This window comes from Acyrthosiphon pisum, chromosome A2 (assembly GCF_005508785.2).
Source record: "Acyrthosiphon pisum isolate AL4f chromosome A2, pea_aphid_22Mar2018_4r6ur, whole genome shotgun sequence".
NCBI classification, from domain to species: domain Eukaryota; kingdom Metazoa; phylum Arthropoda; class Insecta; order Hemiptera; family Aphididae; genus Acyrthosiphon; species Acyrthosiphon pisum.
The window spans coordinates 13,844,020-13,868,424 of NC_042495.1; the positions used below are offsets into that span (position 1 = coordinate 13,844,020).

General features: G+C 31.1%; 2 protein-coding genes across 2 annotated transcripts in view; one reads left to right on the plus strand and one right to left on the minus strand.

Moving 5' to 3' along the window:
* The window catches only part of LOC107882255, a 27,116-nt gene extending 25,511 nt beyond the window's left edge, over positions 1-1,605 (plus strand). Inside the window, exons 17-19 of the mRNA XM_029489282.1 lie at positions 862-1,073; positions 1,210-1,331; positions 1,518-1,605. Of these exons, the coding sequence (XP_029345142.1) occupies positions 862-1,073; positions 1,210-1,324 (327 nt within the window). The 3' untranslated portion in view covers positions 1,325-1,331; positions 1,518-1,605. The remainder of the gene's footprint in view (positions 1-861; positions 1,074-1,209; positions 1,332-1,517) is intronic.
* Positions 1,606-1,872: 267 nt separating this feature from the next.
* On the minus strand, positions 1,873-22,866 carry LOC100158766. Its single transcript, XM_001950417.5, has 6 exons — positions 22,304-22,866; positions 8,680-8,847; positions 4,679-4,891; positions 3,878-4,068; positions 2,971-3,584; positions 1,873-2,301 (listed from the first exon to the last, which is right to left on the minus strand). Exons 1-6 carry the CDS (start codon positions 22,415-22,417, stop codon positions 2,231-2,233), a joined length of 1,371 nt encoding a protein of 456 aa, XP_001950452.1. The 5' UTR covers positions 22,418-22,866; the 3' UTR covers positions 1,873-2,230.
* Positions 22,867-24,405: the final 1,539 nt, after the last annotated feature.

Sequence of the window (24,405 nt, forward strand, 5' to 3'; positions counted from 1 at the left end):
CATTGGGGTGGTAAAATTAAAATTCCCATTAATTTCAAAAGCGCAAGAAAAACCAAAGAAAAATTAAGGAAAAACGGGAATTTTACGCAAAATCGATTTTTCACAAAATTGAATTTGGTTTTTGGTGTAACTTTTTCTATACATGATACAATTTTCAAAATATTTTGATTTGTATTGAGCTGTTTACGGACAATTTCAGTTTCCAATTTAATTAGTTTTTTTTACACGTCTAAAATTCTATGTTACACATGTGTTAGACGAAAACAGAAAATCACAGTATCGAATCTCCTTAAGATATAGATATATTTCTTTATTTGAAACCATAAACCTGACAATTTGATGCTTGCTTTTATCTCATCTGCCTGATTAACTAATGGCAACCATTTCTAAATAAAAATGTCTATAGTAAATCTCAAAATTAGTTTGATTTCCATCTCTTCAGGATTAACCTATCTGGGCCAATTATGAATCTAAACCATATTCTGAGGATCCACTCAAATTCACACAACAAATTTCTTCCGTTTAGTCCATCCGTTTAGGAGGAGTTCAATTAGTTCTGCATGTATAGAAGACTTATTATATTACATATATAAAGATTACTTATATTTTGTAAAAGTATTTGTAAACATAATATATGATATATAATAATATATTCTATTTAAACAGAACATTTTTTCTCATTACTAGTTTTAAACAATACTTGTTATGTTCATGTGTGCATAATATGTTCTATAAAATGTATAATAATAATTAACATATGCTATGAATTTTGTGCTTAATCATTACTGTATTAAACAACTTTTAAGTTTTGATTTTAATATATTGTTTATTAAAGTTGGGTTTTTAAAATTTTAATTTTAGACTGATGTTGCTACTATAATTACACGCATCTTATGTCAATGTACGGATCAAATAGGTAAACGTTTAGTTTCAACAAATATTCATCGACACGGTATTCAATATGCAATGAGTGATTCATTAAGTAATCCTTACATTGAATATCCATTTAAAAAATTTTTTTGGATTCTTGTATCTATGTGTGATACTTTAATCCCATATGATGCTCAACGTTTGTAAGTAAACATTCAAATACCATATATCAGTTTATTATATAAAATTGATATGTAAATATTTTATTAATCTTAGCCTCATACTAAATTCACATTTTTTCTGCAATTTACTTAACTGATTTGATTTAATTTTTTTTAGAGCTAATGATTTTATTAGTAAACCTGCTACACAAGAATTAATTAGTTCTGACAATGAATATGTACTTGGATATTTGTATAAATTATCAGAATTGTATGATACTCAAAAAAGTTAATTTGTTGGTAAGATATTGAAATGTATATTTATATTTTTACTGTAGGTAGTATTATAAGTTGTAATTTATTATACTATGAGATTATAATTATAATTTGTTAAATAAATAAAAAGTAATGTGCATTTTTTCTCCAATGAAATTACATTTAGATTTAAGATTATTAATTAAGACATTTTCTTTATCTTTATTTCAGAAACATTGATGTAATTACTAGCACCAGACCTAAAATAAAAAACATGTCAACAAATATTAAAGATATGGAAATATATTTTTATATGCACTGTGTGTTTTTATAGATAATGTAGATAATTTTTAATGATCAAAAGATTTTTTTTATTTCAATAATTTTAGTTATTAAAATTAACTTAATGTATGCTCTAATTTATTATTTACTATACAAAACTTTTTATTTATCTGAAACCCATATAATATTAGTATAAATAGATAAATTATATGATTTTTTATTAAGTAGGTAGGTAGTTTCTATTTTGTATATAATATATAATATTACCTACTTGTTGGTATTGAAATTATCTGTGATAATTTAATACATTATAAACTCTAATTTATTCAAATGAATATATTTTAACAAAATGTAATATAGATTTTATTTGAAAGCAAAACTATAAATGTTATAATAATCTATTAATCTATCACAATTAACATTAACAAAACTTAAAAATACTATGTTGTAAACAAAGATCAAATATATATTGTATGTATACCAAATACACTGTTTTCTTGATATCAAATATCAAATATCCATAAAAATTCTTTAAGCTTAATTGTTATTTGATTCTTGTAATCCTAATGTCAATTTGGGCTTATTTTAAGAATCTACTGACATTAAACAAAAGATCTACTCTTTTTTTAATGTAAAATTAAATTTATGCCAAATTGAAAAATTCATTTTCTAGAATCCATCTCTTCATTTTGGTTGATCTCGTGAACTGACTCAACTGAACGTGGGTGAACAACTAAAATTAAAAAACATAATTAATAAGTATAATTTAAAATCTTTAAAAATTAACTAATACAATTAAAAGTAAACAAGAAACTTTAAATTAAAACTCAAAAATCTTAAAATGTCTCAAAATTAAATTCTTTAGGGACCTAACATTTATTCACCTATACTAGTTAGTAGTTACACATGTGTATAGGTAACTAGTATTACAATTTGTTGAAGTTATATTTTGACCTAGATAAGACCTAAGAATAATTAGTAATAATATGGTATTTTACTATTTAAAATATAAGAGTCTACAGTTCTACTTTACTACAATAACAACCTACTGTTTATAATTAATTAGGTACCATATTATAAGACTTAATATAAGTCTTATTTTTGATTTAAAAGAAAAATATTACTTAAAATAATTATAATTTAAGTATAGTCGTGTTTCGATAACTTGAATTATTTTCTTGTCCCTCGAAGTGTTTTAAAGTTTTTATTTTTATTCCCCTCAAGATTCGAGTTATCGAAACTAAACTAGTCAACTGTATAGGTGTATTTTCCGTAATACCGTTGATAAATAAATACTAGTAAATACTAGTAATATACCTATTAATAAATAAAAAAAAAATACTTCTTGTAGGCCTAGAAAATTCAAAAATCGTACACCTAGTCAATATAGGTAGGTACTTACAGTGTGGACGAAGATCTGGTTTGGGTTCGTCGATTGGATCTTGTTGGATAGATTGTCCGGCACCAGGTGGCATCATCATGGACATAGGCACGTGAATAGGAACCCTTTGGAACATTGGCCCATTCTGGCGCACAGATTCGGACGGCATAGCTTGGTGCATCATTGGACCGTCTCCGCTTGGTTTGTCGGATATAGCAACGGTGTACATGGATCTTCCTTCGGCCATCGCTGGGTGATATAAAACTTTGTTGGGCATGGCTCTGTCCTCAGCTTCTTGTTTATGGTGTTGTTGATGTTCGTGGTGGTTATCGGACGCTGGTCTCAGTTCGGGTAACAGCTGTTGGAAGATGGGAATGATATGCTCTTCGATCTGCTGTTGCTCTTGCATTTGAAGCTGATTGTCAATGTCGGCGTTGATTCTGGCAATCAAGGCCAACGGGATTGGTCCGCTTTGAGCTTGATGGTGGTGAGGATGTTGTGGCATATGGTGGGGTGGTGGTGGTGGTGGTGGTCCCATCATACTCGGTAAATGGGTCATTGGGTTAGCGCCCATTGGCATCGGCATCATCATTGATGGCTGTTGTTGCATTTGTTCCACCGGACTTGGAGCTCGTCTGTATTGGGATTTAATTGATTAGACAATTTTTTTTAATTTAATTGTGATTTGTTCTTATAAAAAAATTATTTTCAGTTGTTTTCTATATCTATAATAATCTATAGTATAATATAATATTGCTTCAAAATAATACTCATTAACTTATAATTAAATATTCGTATAGCTGAGTTATAAACCTATATACCTACCTAAGGAGTAAGGTGGTATAAGTAAGGAACTCATCTATAACGAATGTTGAATTTAAATTTATTTATTTTCATTAATATGAACTTATACATCATGTTTTCATACCTCTCGTCGTGTCCACTCTCGCAAACGATGCTTAATCGTTCACCCGTAACGTGCTCAAAACGAGGATCAGTGGTAATGTTCACGCCGAATGGCAGACGCAACGTTTTCGGTTGGTGGTCCATGACCTCCTCGGCGCGTTTCTTCTCGATCACACAGTTCATCCGCGAACGTTGATTTTTCTCGAGTAAAGCCTTTATCGAAACAAATTCGTTTTAGAACAGCGTTGATTGGCGCAACTTCACCAGCTAGTCTAATTTCAGCTAGTTATGGACTATGGTTCCAAAATGTTACAAATGCAGTACTTTTTAAACTAGTTTTATCAACTTAACTATAGGCATAGGTAATAAAAAATATATTTATTAAAATTAAAATTATATGTACGATATTTTATTTGACGTTTTTTATTCAAATTGTCTCCATTTAAAATGTATCTATTGTTTTTCTCGTATGCATTCAAAGATTTATTGAATTTATCTCATCCAACATATAACTATGCGTCTATGCAGCAGAAACAAGCTCACCCGTTTTTATTATGTATTAATTTTTAAAGTAATGATTGTCAGTTGCATCTGTTTAAAGAACATATCAAGGAAAATAAGGATTTAGTCAAAATATTTATCACCATTTCAAATAAAATATTCTGTATACATAACTAGTATACTTTTCTCTGGACATTTTGGATAATATTTATAAAGGAAAATACCTTATTTGTTTTTAGGGGGGCTTAACCCTCAATTTCGCCAATGTACCTATAGTATACAAACTCTAGGTATTACTATTATTAAACAAACAAACACTCACCCCAACGATTTCGTCAAAATCTAATTCCAATGGCAACTTGATTTGAACTGGCGCAGCCGGTTGTTGATCATTATTACCGGTGGTCGGACTGTCAACGTTCCTGGTTGATTGTTGGTGCACGGGAAGCTCTTCTTGCTTCGAATCAGATGTCTCGTCCGATTGCAAAGGGTCGACCAGTGCCTGATACTGTGGGCGGTCTACAGATTCTTCACTCTTTAAATGTAAATATTAAATATACTTTATTTTTTATACTTTAAATGTTAACTAGTTATGTGGCCATAAAGATGAAAGTATAGGTAGTATAATCAGGGATGGGCAAGATACTCAAAAATCAGTATCGAGATACTAGATACTAGATACCTGGATTTGGAGTATCGAGATACTAGATACTCGATACTTGGCTCTAGAGTATCGCGATACTAGATACTCGATACTTAGCTTTGGAATTGTACAAAATACAATTGTATCTAAGATACGTATCTTAGATACTTGTATCGAAGATACTGCCCAACCCTGAGTATAATAATATAATTTATATTATATTATATTAGTACCTATATATAAATATATTATGAGTAATGAGTATTATCTGTATACACATGCGTAGACTCCGGTGTGAGCTAATCTTTAAATTTAATATATTATAATTATTATTTATTTCTATTAGGTGCCTACCTAGAACCTACCTACTTTATAATACCATAATAGTCGTTATTTGTTCCTGTTACACTGCAGAAGTTTACATATTATAAAGAAAAATTTATGAAATAATTTAATGATTTATTATAATTATTTCAGGCAAAATATTTAAGAAAACGATTATAGGTGGGTACACTTATACCTTAAATAAAATATAATATTCCTTTGAGAATATTAAGACTAGAATCGTGTTGTAAGCTTCTTTTTTCAATGCCTATAATGAACCTATAGAGTGGCTCACACATGTATTTTGTTTTAGCTCAAGAAAATTGAAAAATTGACAATTGTTTGTATGTACCTATATAAGATTTTCATTGGTTACAGAAGAAAAAATTGTAGTTACTTACCTACAGTCTACACAGACTGCCTTTCCGCCAATCGGTGTTATGTGGTTTTTTTTTAAATAAAATAAAATAATACCTATTTAATTTGTTGTTTGTTCTTCAAATTTTCAATAAGAATGTCTTATGTTTGTAGCTTATAGATTCAAAAACTTATTGAATTATTTGATAAAAGTTTCAGGGATTGTTCTTAAATAAGTTATATTATTTGTTTTCTTGTTATCAGGAAAATGTAGAGAGTTATTTGAACTACCAACTATGTGTCATATTTTATGTTTAATCATATTTTCCCGGGCAAAGTCACGGGTTCTGCAAGTAATTATTAGGTACCTACCTATATAAAATCAATAAGAAAAAAATACCTAGGTAGATATGTTAAATTTATATAGAGTTTGGTCGAATGTCTGAAAGAATAATAGGTACCTATTCGGCTATACAGCATAGGTTAAATAATATTAATTTAAAAAATTTGGTTCACATTGCCCGTAAATAATTGTAACGTATAATAGGTACCTACCTATATTATACATATTATATTATATGCACCTGTTGTATGGCTGTGTAACTGTATATAAATATATTACATAATATTATGTATTATTATGTGGTACCTATAGTTGCTATTAGATCTATGCAGTGTTTTTATTATACAACTATAATATTATTATTATAGACTATAATATAGTAAGTATTATTATTACTGTCGGAACATTGTCACATAATATAAACATAAATTATACGCCGAGTTGGCCATCGAATTGAACAATATGTAATATAGATTATAGATACGTCTTGCCTGCCTGTACGGCGGTTTCAATGTTTCATAACCAAATCGTTTCCTGGGTTTAATGGTCGGTTACACCGAATAATCTTTATACCTTGCGTGTAACCTATTGGTATACGCGCTTGACCCATATATTGGTCGAGAGTGTGATATGGACTCTTGACCAATTCGTTTTCGTGAATTTTCAAACGGGGAAATATTTTTAAGTTGATTATTTGTTTGTATAATATAATAGGTATTGAATATTTTTTTATTATTATTATTATTTATAGACGAATTGCATCGCATAACAAAGAATTATTTGACCGTTGCAATAGATATATAATTAATACACCGAAAAAACAAATAAATAAGTCTAGGAAAACAGTTTCACTGTTGTTATGCGTGGATTATATTATATAGTGAAAGCTGAACAATTCTATAATCTGAAAAATTGTCATCGTCAAACCAGCAAAAAATACTTCAGTTATATAGATAGGTAGATACACAAAGAAAGTGATATTACATCCATTTTAATGTTCTCACTTCTCTCATAGGTATCAGATTATTATAAATTGTATTATTACTGTAAACAACATATATATATATATATAGGTTACTTAGTAAATGCAGGTCACATGCAGGTTCTCATTATAATTTTAATATGATTTTGCAGAAAAAACTTAAGTATAAACTAGTAACTAGTAGGTACCTAACTACCTACTATAATAAAGCTACAATATCTTCTTTTTTTCTAAAGGCTAAGCTTTATCATAGCAAATAAATAGTCTTTCACTCTTTTCTCTTTAATGCTCTTCATATGTGAGTACCCGTTGCATCCAGCCATTTCAATTTTCAATAATTTCTCCTATTAATGTCTTCCTCTTCCTTTGCGTCCATTGATTCTTCATTACTATTAATTGGTTATGAAGGGATTATGTCTCATTAATTGTCTTATACATTTTCCGCTTCTTGATCTTATGATTGATAGTATTACTCTCTTCTCTCCTACTATTTGGAGAATTTATTCATTGCTCTTCCTTTCAGTCCAACTAATACGAAATAATCTCCTCTAGGTCCACACTTCCATTGTTTCAATTTTCTTTTTATCTTGTACTGTTAAGGTCCAGGTTTCACAACCGTACAACAAAAAACTCCACACGTAGCTCTTGGCAAAGTTTTTCTGGTCTTTAGACTAAGATTTTTGTTCCTAAGTAACTGTCTTTTTTGTGTGAAGGCTCCTCTTTGCCATAGCTATTCGATGACTTATTTCTATTCACTAGCAGTATATTTTTTCAAGGGGGGATATACAATTTTTAATAGACATAAGACATTCAGTATACATATATTATATTCATATTATTATATACGTGTTCTATTGTGTACAACATTTGGTCTGCGTAGGGGGGATATGACCCCTATATACCCCCGTAGATACGCCACTGTTTCTACCCAACATGTATTCTCGCTCGTTAGTGTGCTTCCTAAAAACTTATACTGTTGTATCTAATTAATTATTATATTATCTTGTCGTATGTTCTACTCTCTTTACTTTTTACCATGACTTTTGTTTTCTTCATAAGGTAAAAGCTACAGCATAAAATATTAAAATGTAATGATATTATATTATTGTGGCGCTGGTTGAGCTGTACACCTATATTTGGTGTGATCAATTGACATGATTTTCTTAAATTAATTTAAGTAATTTTTACAGTGTACCTAGTTTGAACTATTGAAAAAAAAATTTAAAAAAATAGGAGGTAGGTTGTAGCGGTACCTACGTACACTCGACCGAAATATTCAAACGCCCACTGAGACGACAATAATACAATCTCTATGAATAATGACGATTATAAAGAACAATGAAAAATGGAACAAATAATTTTGATTTAGATACGGACAATATATAAAGAAGCAATAACTCTATGCCATAACTATCCGTTTACAATAATCGATGGAAATTCTACGCGATTTGTGTAGGTATAATAATATGATTTTGAACTTTAATGAATTTACTTAATACCTAACCTAACCCAACCCACTTACGAATGTGACATTGTGAAATAATAACAGTTTCGTGATTTTTTTCATATCATTCGATTTTTTATACAGTCATCGGTTGACGGTTGGGTAAAGGCCATAAGGTACCTATTACATTATTTCAGGAGCTCGTAAGTATATTTATTTTGTGTCTGTACCTGTCTGAGGAGCGCTTCGGCGTGCATTAACTGAGAGCAAGATGCGTTCGCCTGTAACCAAGCGGCAGCTAGCATGAATGATCCAAGTATGAATGAGCACGCGATCACAGTGAATGCTGCTATTCTCGCTATTTGAACGGCAGTAGGTCGAGTTTTGAGTTTGTATGCCTGTAAAATATACATTAAAACTTTATTATAATACAAAATAATAGTACTATCTGGTGCCTAAAATTATGTAAAATTATCATAATTAATACCTATTGCAACATTAAATAGGCATCTATAAAAATACCGCGTATTAAAGTAGATCTTCTAATAAAAAGACACACCAAGTCGCTTGAATACTAAAAAAAACATACCTAGAAAGAGAGCGGAAACAAAATGTACGTATTATACGTGCTATATATTACGGACGTATACCTATATTGGGTTTTTGATCAATATCAATGTACAGTTACAGAAATTGTTTCAGTCTATTTAAAACTTTAAAAGTGCCGAATGCCTACGCCTTACGATGCAAATAGGTATACAATTATATTTTAGTTAATTCGTAATTTCATTGTAGGTAAGTGTTTTTTAGTTAAAATAACAATTCGCAACATATTATTTGCCATTTGGTATGTCATAAACTCATAACCACGAATAAAGGTTATTTCCTTTCCTTTCTCTATGGTCATAACCTTGAGTAGCTCAACAACGAAAACGATTTTAAATACAGGCTCTGTGTATGTGATGTTCGGTATAGATAAAGTAGGTACTTGCCTGCTAGATTTTTTGATTGTTCCGTAAGTACCTAATTCTCAAGATCTACGACGATTTTAAAACACAATATATAGTTTGAAGTTGTGCGCCTACGCAGTAGGTAGGTACCTACGTTAACAAGTGCATTTAATTATAACATCATTAACATCCATCATTCAAAATTATTATAACCATTAAACCAAAGGGGGGGGGGTGATGGAATATGTTATACGTGTAATATACGTAGATATAATGAATATTATTATTTTTATTGTTGTTATTTTTCTAGGTTTTAGAACGCGCCGGCGAACACAAATAATGATACAAGTGTACACAATCCAGTAGAATTGTTACCATCATTATTATTATTACAATAGGATCTCCGAACAATCCAATAAGAGAGGATGCACGCTGCACGGATTTACATGATTCTATTTTTGTAATGTTGAAATAGCTGGTAGATTAACGCTACAGATATAATATATTGTGTTATTATTATACTTGCTGGTACTGCACCATCCTATACTATATACCTAGGTACAGTTATATACGGTATACGCCGGGTTTACCTACGCTGTATACCCATAACGTCTGATCACGATTTTCAAATATTATATTATGTACAAAAGAGTCCGTGGGTAAGTGCAGGTAGGTACCTATGTATATATAAAATGTATTCCTCCGAGTCACCGACTCGGCTTATAACATAAATACGCGTATAATTCGTGACGATGATAAATCACGAGTTTTCATGACTCGTAGCTCGTGGTTCGATTAAGCTTTCCTCATGGCTATACATATTGTATAGGTACTTTAAAAATATATTTGAATTTATTAAGTGCAGCATACGCATGCATACTGTATAGGCAAACAGATGCGTAGGTACCCAAAAATGATATTTTATTTCTGATTTCTTAATGTATTATAATATAGGTATAGGTACCCGCCGCGCTTATAAAATCGTTTGGGTATTCTTGTAATATACGTTTTGAGACACACGCATAATATAATATATGACTTTCACACGATTTTGGAATGCCTATATTTTAGCCTCTATAGATTTATGCAATTATGCGTCTATATTATTATTATACTGCATTTTTTTATTTTCCGACAAGATAATAATATAATATGATAAGTTTTTTTTTTATACATTTAATTAAATTAAGTCGTTCCTAGCTATCGAAGCCTACTGATATGGACACATTTTTTCATTTTTTTTAAAAATATTTTCTTTTCACATAATTGCGATATACTAATAATATAAATTATTAAATAATAGGTTTAAATTAGGCAAATATGATAAGTTATAACTGATAAAGTAAGCTGCACCGTTCGTTGTTATACTAGTTATACGTAGTTCGTTATACTATTATACATAATCACGTTCACCTAACTGGATCGTCACCTCGGCCACACTGACCACAATTAAATGGTATTATGTATTTTTTTTACCATTATTAACAGTTGTCGTGAGTTGTGCGCGTAACTATATAGGTACCACCTAGGTTGATATATATATAAAATATATAATACAATGTATAACCAATTCGTGTTCTCCGGTAGGTATTCCGAACGAAATGCATTTATTTGTTCCGCGACGGCAATAAGAAACCTTAACCGAACCACAATTGATATATATTAATAATATATATATATATATATGAGTACGCAGCAATTGAAATTGTATTACGGGCGTTGTTTCCACGGCAAAGAAAAGTCGTAATTGCGGTTTTCCTACGAGTGCGGCGCGCTGCCTATACCTAACTATTACTTTCTCGATTACCGTTGTACCGTCACGGACGTCCAATAATATAATCTATAATAAATAACGAAAACTATATAGAAGGAAATAAAATAATATATATATATATATCGTCACTAATAATGATAAGTGCAGTTCGCCGACGCCGCCGGTGGCCAATTATCGCTAATAACACGACTGCGCACTTAGGTACAACTGCAGTGGGCTATATTATGTGTTTATATATATTATGTATAAGCTTGACATTCTGCGGTGCGATACGGTGTACCACGGCAGCTATTAACGGGATAAAATCAAAATGAAAAAAATCCAACTGTATACGCGGGTTATGTCTGCGCGGCCACTCCTGCAGGAACTCGTCTCGCGATTTGCACTTGCGGCATACCAGCTATAGTATGGTAGAAATAAGTGGAATATCGAATTTGAAAGTGTAAAGCAACTTTTGCTGCAGCAGCCTGCAGTCGAGATCCGGTTATTGAAAACGATTCTTGCTCAAAATATTATCAGTCTTCGACTGATATACATATACTATACGAAGGTATTGCCGTATAAGTTAGGTATAGCCTATACCTAATATAATCATATTGCGCGGACGGTAAGTCTTCTGTATAGGTAGGTATTGTATACAACGTATTAGGTACGAGAAAATCCTAAACAGTTATCTCGTCAAGTCAATAATACAGATCACGGGTACTCGATTATCTTACGAGACGTGAAACTCATCGAGCACCACTGCAGGTTCTATCCGGAAAAGTGCTTCAGGAATTATAGACAATAATAAAATATAACATATTACTGTCGTGTACCTTCACTAAGAATCTCTCGCCTCAGTATGGGTTGCAGTATGGCAGCATAACGTGTACCGGTATTATAGGACCATATATTGGTAATCTTATTAATGCAGTACACACTATGGATTTTCTGTTTCACGAGAAGAGAATTTTCGATTCAAATTATAGGTAGGTACCTACTTAAATACGTTTTGTATAAGTATTGGAAATGTTATAGTATTAGAACTGTAATATTATTTTAAAATGTCGATAATCCATGTTGGATAAAACGTAATAAATCAAATGTGTATGATTAAAATGAAAGTTATATATTTTGATACTTTGGTCCCCGGTTACCATACGTACAGTCATATAGAAATATAGTCGTATAGGGTTAGTCCATGTTTATCTGCACGAATATTTTGTATTTTAATTTTTACTATATCATTTTGTATTGTCCACACTCCACGCCATAGTTATGACTGTATATTATAATATTATATAAACTTCCTGTCGAAAACACAACTGCCACGATGTATTAAATATAGGTAAATTCTATACGTACGCCATATTAAAACGTATATTCGCAAACAGGACGTCCGGTGCACTTGAATAAAATGACTTGCAATAAAAACCCGAATCAGACGGGTTAGGTACCTGATTGACGGTGGTGGGTGTAAAATACATATGAGCATTTAGAGTGGTGTGTGTGTGTGACGTGTGTGTGTAAGTAAAACTTACTGTTTTTTTTTTTATCGAAATTCTATAATATAATGTACGCAAACTGCTCTTATATCAACTGTCGAACATATTATATTATGTCTTAAATTTTATTTTTATGGAAAGTGCGTTGAAATCGAACGAATTAATTATGTTTTCCGTGTCAATAATTTACATAAATCGATCACATAATGGCCTAGGTAATGAATGGCCGGCATGTCTGCGAGTGTTAATGAAACATGTCCATTGAATTCCAACAGAAAAATAAGAAGAAAAAACAGACGGCTTAACGAGGAAGCTACTTTCTATCATGAGATTGTTTTAATATTATGTTTTGTCTGTACAGTTGTACTGGTACACAATCCATCTACAAGTTACAACTGTAGTCCGTCTACCTATTCATTGTGATTTGTGATTTACTATGAGTTATATAGCTATACGCGTTCTATTATATAGGTTGATGTAAAACACACGATGTTGACAATAATATTATAATAAATCAAAATACCATAAAATATTATAACGAATGAAAAGAGTACCAACTTTCTTAACGTGATGGGATATTAAATACACGGCGCTATGACCTCTGACAGTGTGACCTATCATCACCTGTACATATAATATAATATGCGGCTATTATATATTATGCTGCAATATATATTATTATATAGGTACCGCTAGAGAGCCTTTATATATTATTATTATCTAGGCTTTCTAGGTATCGCCATACTGGTGCTTTACGCCTGACGATATTCATAATATGACGTACGGTGTCAAACAGAAATTAGAAAACGAAAATGTTTACGATCTGTAGGTAGGTTGTAGGTATATATCCTCCGCACTAATTATATTAATAATGTCTATACGTTGTTAATTACATTTTCCTTTTTATTGCGTTATTATAATATATATTGTTCATATACTATAATCATGTGGCAGAAAATTAATGTATAAAAATTAAAATATAAAAATTAATTAAAATATGGAAATTAAATTAAATTGTTTTTGTTGCATAATTCACCAGATCTAACATGAACATAATTTACGTCGTATTAATTTTAGAATAATCGATATTTTCGTATTATAACGCCTGCATACATAGATTTCAAGATAACGATATGACTAAGTGAAATACACCCAGACGAAAGACTAATAACTATAATAACTTGGAAAATGCACATCGATCAAAATATAAACCAATGATATTATACATGGATTTGCAAATCCAATACCCTCTTCCTATTAAACTTCACCTCATTACCTCAAACCTGCAGATGAAATACTATAGATATTGATTTCCACGTGCCCTGCAGTATGGGACATGGACTGCCGCTTCCTCATCCTCAAAAAAAATTAAAAAATTGAAAATTCTCCAAAACAAATTCATAAGAATGTCAGTCGACGCCCTTGGTTCACGCGGAACAAACAATTGCACAATGACGCGGGATTGTACCTATCGACATGGATAATAAACCAATACAACAATTTCAAAAATAACCTAAATAAACCCAACGGAGCTCTCCATTAGAAAATCGTTGAAACATCTAAACCTAGGCCAAGACCTCACCTACCATAAGACATTTCTTAGAAGATCAATCCAACAACTAATAAAGAAGATATTTCTTTATTTATTCGTGTTTATTTTTATATTAATTATATATATAACTTTAGAAAAACATTTGGTATGTTGAAACAGCTGAAAAATTCAATTAAAAAAAAAAAGATACGATTTCAGCTTCAACGATGTACCACTTAGGTACCCAAGATATATATCGTCTGATAAAAACTTTTAAGAACACGTATAAGTTGTCCTAACTTACAACTACTATACATAGACTATAGAAACCCGTACTGTATAATATTATGTTGTCTGCTCAACAATTTTAACGAAACACATATTTTTATACTTGACACAGTTACAATATTGCACAGCTATATAGGAGTACAAACTCTTTTAAACAATTTTAAAATTAACTCTTGGTTCTATTGTTCTAATCTATTATATATATTCTAGTACCTAGTAAAATGTATAATTTATCATCACTATATTTAATGCGAGGAAACGACGGACGCGTAAAAGGAATTATTTATCAGTCTATATAAAAAGTTTGATTATAATAAGTAGGTACTAGGACTAGGCTATAACTTATAGCTATATATACAGAAACGCCGAGACGAATAAACTATCGATTTCCTATTTTATGGTAAAACAAATTGAACGGTAGTTTATAGTTGGATAGAATTGGGGCAGTATGAACTCGTCTATATAGATACCTATCCGGAGAAAAAAATTATAATATTTAATTACCCAAAATCCAAATCCTTAACAACAGAGTCACGAAGAAACGTTTCACCAAACCACATTATAATATTTTTTATTATACATTCTAAATATAAAATATAATCATGATTCGCATATTATACATATTTATTATTTATACATAATAATATGTATATATCTCAAACGCCAAACACACGTCACCCATCGTCGTGTGGATAAGAAGAACATGATGGCATGTATATAGGTTCTGGTCGTGCAGTGGTTAGTGGTGTGACCGGTGTGACCACGATGACCGAACGTGTCGAGAAGATAAAAAAAAATCTAAAAATGAGTTATATAGGTGTAGTAGGTGTAAGTATAATATTATTATAATATATTATGCTCGACCAAAGGTCAAACGTTAGGATCTTGGTACGCCGGGATAACAACAACAACTAACAAGTAACAACAATAACAATAAACAGCTACGGTCGGAGAAAGTATCGAGAAATATACAGAGCAAAGCAATTATTATTCAAAACAAAATAATATACTTATACTAATACAGTGAGTAATACCTATACATATATCGTTATAGCAACCCAATTATAACACTGACGCGTATAAAACTGATGTCTTATGTTTCGGTTTTTGCACTAGATTTGTTCATTTCAAAACATTTCTGTGTTTGATCGATGACGAATAGTTTTAAATATTAGGTATTATTATTATTATTATATTATTATGGTTGAATACAACACGCACTACTGCGGCTGCAGATCCCGGAAATCGATTTTAATAGCGTATACAATTTTATGATTTACGTACGTGATATTATAATATGCGCGACTTGTGTATAATACTATGTATATACCTATATATTATTATTTATTATTATGAATAGAAATATGAAAACGTTTTGAGTATTAATCGGTTAGGGAAAAAAAATTATTATACCTTACGTATTATTATATTATTATTACCGACGCTAATAATGACAATAATGAATTTCGTTTCACATCATATTGATTTTTCGGTACTTATAAATTATAAAGACTTATGGGTTGTTTTTAATTTTGCACAAGACAAATTATCACGGGAGACGAAACGATATTATTATGAAAGAAATAAAAAAATAAAAGTATACGACATTGTGTTTTGTTTTCTCAAATACATCGCCAAATTTTCTTAGAACAGGAGAAGATTCGATGTTATATAGGTTACCACGAAGAAGTAAGCCCTCTGCAGTCGCAGTTCGTAATATAATATAATATTTAGTCATTCTTCACTGCTAGTCTGCAAATCACAATATTAGTAGTAGACAGTCTGTAGTGTCACGTTATTACGTTTGTATACACTTCTAGGCTGCTATAACAATAAAAAATAACTATGTAGTAGGTACCCATAATATTTATTGTATAATGTACATTAATTATTTAATTTAACATTTGAACGTCGTCTTCGCAGCTGCAGTTGTCGTTATATGATCGACGTCAACAGGAATTCACAGTTATGCGCGTTGAGTACCTGCAGTACAGTTGAATGCCTAATTAGATAAGTTTCAAAAAAAAAAAATTTACGAATTATCGACGCCGGTGGAAAATAATGTACCTATTAACCTATACCTACGTTCAACGTTGTGCGCATAGGTATACGATAGGTATATTAACATTATTCATTATGATGTATACGCAGAGTGCAGAGACGGAACAAGTAGGTACGATGATGATTATTAGAGTTTCCGATTCAGACTCGAACAATGTGCTGCACAAATAAGGACATAAAATAGCTGGTTAACTATCGTAATAATATCGTTTCATCGTAAGCGCGCAATGTTCGATATGGTTGCAGGTTCCAATATTATTATTAGGTACGGTTCACGACATCTGTAGTATAGGTTACAGGCTCGTACTTACCAATAGATAGGTAATGGGTACATAATATACTATTTTATAACGGTACGACGACGACGACGACGACGACAACGGTCGGCAGTATTGCGTTGCAGAACATTTGGCACAAATCAGGAAAAAAAACCATTATATCGGTCGGTGTTTTTTTCTTTCATATTATTATTGTTATTATTATGTATGGTTAACTATTATATATATATATTTCTGCTCGATTGAGAAAAAAAATCATATTACATATTAGTAGGTATTATTATACCTATACAATTTTATGGGCAGTTTTCGCCACTTATTATTCAATAATCGTTTTATATCATTTTGTCACATTGTCCGCGTATACGCCGATGGATATACGTTTTATATTATATACGCGTACCTATGTATACATATATTGTATGTATTATATTTGTGTGTGTTTATTATTATTATTCATTCGATAAGGAGAAAGCGTTTGGTTCATTGAACCTGGCGGGGGTTCGGGCCAGAATGAAAATATTGTGGTGAAGCAATGCGTGTAAGTGATATGTTCCTATTTTTATATAGTTGTGTAATTTGATAGTCGGTATATAATAGCAGGCACAGTAGGTATATATTTGTTATGCAATGTCTTCTATACCTACCTATATAGAATAATATATTATTATTGACTCGAACGGGTGCATTTTTTTTCTATAATTAACTGCATTTTAATTCTGCCCCGAATTTGGCGAATTAAACGGGTGATTGGAGCGCACCGTCAAAAAAAATTCTATAAAATACCTATTATATATTACTTACATTTACCAGTTTACCTACGTTATTGTTTCGTTTTGCAGGGTTTTGTGTTTCACCAATAGTACATAGGTACTTTGAACTTGTAAGGCTATAAACATAATATAATTTGACACGTTCATTGTTTAAAATAAAAAACATATTGCAAACTAAAATATTTATTAAGATAACTAGACTAACTGCGTTGAATCATATTCCTCTTATAAGTCTTAAATTATATATTGTGATATTATATAATACATTATAATATGTAGCCATGTAGGTATTTCTGCTTAATTTTAATTTTACACGAGTGACATTATCTGATAATTATTATGTAAGTTAAAGTGATTAAAATTCGATACAATTCTAATTTATGTTTAAAAAAATATATAAATATATATATATATATTATATATAATTTGTTTAAACATACATTTTAATGGTATTTCTATATATTTGTTATTAACAGTTTTATTTGATTCCATTTGTATTTATGCGAGAATCGTGATATTCTGAGCATTAGGAAATCAACTGTTTATCAGTATTTTTAATTTTATCAAAAAATATTTAGTATAAGTATAAGGTAAGCCATAGCTATTTTTCCTTACACCTAATACCTATGTTATGAGTTTATGACTAAGGAAGCAAGACATAAAAAAATCATTATCAATTCAATGTTATCATTTTGTCAGTAATTTTAATATGAACAATAACAGAACGTTCATTATAATGGACATTTTTACTACAAACGATTATAGTCATAAAATTTTCTACATTTGTCTTGATTTTTAAATTCAATACTGTAATTATATACTGCAATATATTTACATGTAATATTTTGTCTGTAAGTGGTAAAATATATACTTATTTAATATTTATAAATAAATAATAATACATACTTTATACATACTTTCATACTAATTACTACAGTTGAATTAAAATTTGAACTAGGCAATGGTACCTAATTACTTTAATTTATTATTGAAAATGGGTAGAATCGTCACTCGTCAATAAAATTAATCAATGACACGGTTATCGAATTTCATTAGATTTTTTTTAAACAATTGTTATTCATTAGAGAGCATATAATGTAACAAGTAACAAAAACTATATAATATACTATTAATCAAATTACATAATTGTCTGCTACTTTTTTGTGTGAGAAAATCTATGATTATTTGTAAAAGAAAAATATTTTAATTTTATGAATTTATACACTCGGCAACCTACAAGTGTCGATTGCGTAATAATAATAATCATAAATTAAAATTTTGTAGGAAAAAATATGAATAATATAGTGTATTTGAATATTTTTTTAAATCGTGTAACATACTTTCTATCTAATTTAACATACTTATTGTTTTTATATATGAATACCAGAATACACCAGATGTTATAATAGAATAAAAGACAAATGTGATTTTCTCTCAATAACAAAATTTAGGCGAAGTGAAAATTTAAATTCACTATGCAGTTTAACTAATAATAATTATTTTTAGAATTTCTTTTTAATCTGCTGAATGCAATTTTTAACTTCTAATTTATCGGTAAATTATAGATTCCAAAAACAACTGAGCGGCATGATCGTCAACTTTATGGGTAAACATATTAGTATTAACATACGAATAATAACATAATTTGGGTAATGAGGCCTTTTTCTTTTTCGTTAATCGGTTCAGACATCAGATAGACCGCATTATTTTTCAGAATATGTCATTCAAACGTCGAGTATTAATGGGAATGGAAAGTGTCCGACGGTGTTTATAGGTGAATGCGAAAATTCGTCATTAAAGGCATTTAGCTCATGCAAAAAAACCCGTCAAATTCATAAATCATTTAATGGGTCGTATCATGAGAGAAAGCGTGCGTGTGAGTGTACAATGTACATATACATTTATCGTACCCCAAGTGAAACTGTGTTTACCACGTATATGCAATTTGTGCACTTCAAAATCTACTGGAAAGTACACAATATAAATTATAATGATCGTATAATATGAATATTATAACAAAGAGTAAGCGTCATAATCATAAATATTATCATAAACCAGACTCGTAGTCGAAATCGATTCATTATAAAAATTATATGTATACGTTGGCACAAATTATATTCAATATTGGGTAAATAATAAATATTATATTATAATACTTATTAAATGTATAAATATTATACGTTATGTTTGAAGAATTAAAATATACAATTGTATATAATATGTATTTTACTAAATCCATAATAACGATCCGTATGTACCTGTATTATAGCTACATATACCATATTATTAATATATATTCTGGAAATCTTCCAGGCCGTCTCTACGTAAATCTAGAAGATTCGTTGAATTTATTCTTGACCCGAAAGACCTTATCCGACAACCGGTTTAACAACAGACTACATTAGCCTTAATGCAGCACATCACGACATTTACATATTTCACTTCAAGTTTTTGTCATTAGGTATGTATTTTTGCACTGTCGCTGGCACAGTGCAGGTATACATATTCGGATTTTAAGATAAAAAAAATATTTTTTTTTCGTGTAAACTTGTATACGGTGCAAATTACGCAACAGACCATTTAACGAACTCAGCAGTCCAAGTGCGATGCGTCAGTTAGATAGTTGCAAAATCGCGCTGTAAATATATATAAACGAAATAGCTATTTGTTGTACTCTCTCGTCAACCCGAAAAACCAGTGGCGATAATGACAACAATATTTGGTTATCCCGTCGCCGGCGTATTGGATGGACATATTATTATTATGTATCATATATTTATATTATATTATAACATATAGCTCCATACGACGGCCTTGTTGGCGGCGTAGTTAACTGCAGTATGTCAAGCATGAAAAGCTCTTTTTAAGTGTTTTTTTTTTATTTTTTTTACGCATAGAACTCCGTAAATCGTAATTCGTTGTAAAAATAGAATCTAAAACACTCACACGACCATTAACGTGAGCATTGTAAGAATTGGACTCAAGGTAAAACGTTTATAATAATATATACACTATACGTACGTTTGTGCGCCCAACACAAGAGTTGAAGAGAAAGGATAAATTATACTACATATTGTTTACAGTCGTTATACCCAGTTGTCCTCGACACACCATCTTTTTACATATTATTATTATTTTTATGATTATATTACTTTGTATTTTGTACCTATATATATATATATATATGTACGTACGCGCATATATACATGCGAGTGGTGTATTATTGTAGAAATATAATATAATATATTGTATTCCCTCCGGCGGCGGTAGTACCTACAGCTGTAAAAAACTACCTCCGTACAAAAATCAAAATACATAATAGGTATATGCACAGAGATTTTTTATTTATTGTTTTTATTATTCGTCTTCCGACGACAATGATAATAATATTATAATAAGAACGTCGTTCTTTGACGCGCTAGGCGACTATGTGCTAACAATATATAGTTGAGAACAAGCTCCGCGAGCAACGATAGGTATACTATAAAGTATACATAATTATAAATTATTATTGTGTTGAATAGGTAGGCATTTTTTCCGATCTGGCCCCGCGGGACCTCGCAATAGACGATATCGCACTGAAGATACCCCTTTTTTAATATGGTACCTGTACGAGTGAGAGATATTATTGTTGCTAAAGGCGGCTTATATAATATAGGTAGGTACCTATACTCGCATCTCAATTATGAATTATGATTAATGATTATATTAAAATAATATGCGCCACATGTGTCAATCGCTGTTATTGTACTGCGCTCGTGATCTATGCGCACATATTATTACTATATACTGTACGCTTAGTTTTTCTTTCTCATTTCATGTACACAATATATATTATACCTACATATTATAGTAAAAGCGATTAATTTTTAGCGACTATTGTTTGTCCCAACAGACAACAGGTTTCACGTGAAAAAAACCAAACCGAAAACGTGAACGTCGAACATAGAAGTAAATAGCTGCCCATACGACTATTCAAAATACATTTTAACATTTATATTTATTATGTGTACAATGTATAGCCAGTATGGCAGCATAGGTAGGTATAGTGTATATTATACTAAACCGTATAAATACACTTAGTACGTATCTATCAATCTACCTATACATTCTTTATATACAAGAGAACAAGACCATTGTCATATTTTATACTATGATGGCATTTTTTTACTAGCAGAACGGTCTTGCAACAAGCCTTTTTAGATAACACACCGATAGAAAAAAAAGTGCGAATTTTTATGATTGATTTTTCGTGGTCTGATATCCGGACAGAAATCCCATATCCGTTGAAGTCACCCGCGTGGGTCCCAAGTCAACCGTCATGTCGTCATATAAAATATAGGTGTAATACAACAGTGGTAGTCATCTCGAGCTGGGCAGAAATTTAGTTATTATTATATCCACAACCCGCCGAATAGGAAAGATGAAAATCCGAAGTAACAAAATACGCTTCCGGTCGTCGCGGTCTTATTGAAAGATACCTACGGCACGAGCGTTTCGACTTTCTAGCGAACCGCGAAGTGGAGTGTGACGCAGCGGCCACCGCGCGACGGGCGCGAGACGACGAACGATTTTGCTCTAACTACGATTGCTCCTCGTAAGACGAATTTTCGTAATTATTATGGTAATTATATTTTACTATATAAATGTATATAATAATATTGTAATAATAATATAATATACAATGCTATATTATCGTCTAAACAACTCACCGGTGGTGGTTCGGAGACGTACACCTCGTGCGTGGGATATTCCGTTTTCATGCTGATGCTGTCTTCCGACGCTGTACCGGCTGCTGCTACCGCGGCTTCCTGTTGCTTGTCCATGATGGTCGTGTCTCCTGCGTCGACTGACTGCTGTCGCTGTCTGCGCGTTTATAATATACGACGACGATATATCGACTTATCAAATATTGCGCCGGGCGGGGACGACTATACGTCACGGACCTGAAGACTTATGATATGGCGTGATGCAGTTAATACTATATTGCAGGGTATATTATGACGTACTGTGTCAATGACGTCCGCGCCCGATTCCCACCGACGACGGCCGATCGCTTGTACTGACTTGATCGACTGTCGGTGCGTGTATAGAGTTTTGGTTATTGATATTATATCGATGACGATATAATATTATAATATGTCTGCGGAGGATACCTGCAGCTAGGTATAAAGCCTGATGCGTTCGGCGACCGGACTCTGACTGACTGATCGGAACTGGCGCGGCGAGAGACGATCGGCAGCGGACGGTGGCTATACGCGTATAACACCAAATAGTATAATATTATTCTTGTCGAGCGCAGCTGACTCAGTCGAGCGGGCGGACACGGACGCGGATTTCCACCACCGACGCGTGTTTCGGATTTGGGAAGGGCGCGGCGAGAGATTCGAGCTCGTGACCTCCCACAAGATGATAACAATAATAATAACAATACGTATTGCAGTATGTTTTACTAAATAATAATATTCGAGTAAAATACGTACACAAATTAAATATAGTCGTGTTGTATTGCGGTTGCGACAGACTTATGCGTGTGCATTGTTTTCCACCGGTTTTCTAGCGAAAAAAACGTAACGCGCTTGCAGTCGTCTGGAAAGTGGAATGATACACGATGTTGGACTACGCACTATGATATCCAAATCTGTTACGGCTTGTATTTATTTCCTGAAACAAAAAACGTGTACTACTATATTATATACCTACTATTAAAATAAAATACCCCCTACACCCTCGAAACAAAAAAAAAAAGCCATAAATTATTTAATTTTTAAATGTTCCCTTTTTTAACATTCATACAAAATCGTGTTTTGTTGAAATCACCTTTGTTATATTATAGAGACGCGTATACTGAACATTAATATCAAACAATAAACATATACAAGAGTTAATATCATATAGTTACCTTGCGTTTGGCAACTATAGTGTATAATTCACGTTGTTTGGAGACCTCGACGAAAGTGAACGTCCGTACACTGCAGCTGTTGTACACTACAGGTATAGATATAATATTATTATATTATGGAGATGTACAGAAAGCTTTGATCAACCTTATAGATACCAAATTTCCACGAGCACTACTGACTTAAAGGGCCAAAGGGGGCTATAGTGCTTATGTATAATTCCTATAATACCTAAGTATTTAGTATTTACTAGTAGAATTGTTTAATTTTATAGATGTATATTTGAATCATTGTGTAATAATAATTGTACATCATGTATCTACTGCAGTGTACTTATATTCATAATCATTAGCCTAAACGATTTAAATGTAGGTACCTATAGTTTTCAAATTTAAATGTAAAAAACCTGATTATGTGAACTTATGAATAATTATAAGTAGGTAGGTATATAGGTAAGTTATCAATTTTAACAAGGAAATTGTATTGAACATATTAATATAATAAAAATGACTGTATAAGTATAATATATATTGCAATTATTTTAATGAAGTAAAGTTGTGTAATTACAGGTAGTTAGGTATTTAATACATTTTTTAAATATTTGGTTGTAATATTATAAGGATAAACAATAAGTTCAAATATAGTATATTATAGGTACATGTTATTTTGTTGCACTAAATATAGAACGAATAATATATTAAATAATTATAAGTTATATAATATGTTATCACAATATTTCATCATAGCTAATTTTTTTTTTTTGATGAGTACGAGATGTGATAATCACTAATGAAATATGAAATTCTCATACCAAATCCTTAATTTTGAATAAAAAACAATGGGAAACTACTATGCACTTGAAAATGAAAATAATAATAAGAAATATTTATTCGTTGGTATACTATTATAGTTTA

What these genes read in the sequence shown, in the direction of transcription:
- LOC100158766 (XM_001950417.5), bottom strand. Translation starts at nt 22,417, where the DNA reads ATGGACAAGCAACAGGAAGCCGCGGTAGCAGCAGCCGGTACAGCGTCG. An exon ending in CCGAAGCGCTCCTCAGACAG is followed by an intron (nt 4,892 to 8,679) that starts GTACAGACACAA and finishes TTACATTTAAAG; the next exon opens with AGTGAAGAATCTGTAGACCG. An exon ending in ATTTTGACGAAATCGTTGGG is followed by an intron (nt 4,069 to 4,678) that starts GTGAGTGTTTGT and finishes GTTTCGATAAAG; the next exon opens with GCTTTACTCGAGAAAAATCA.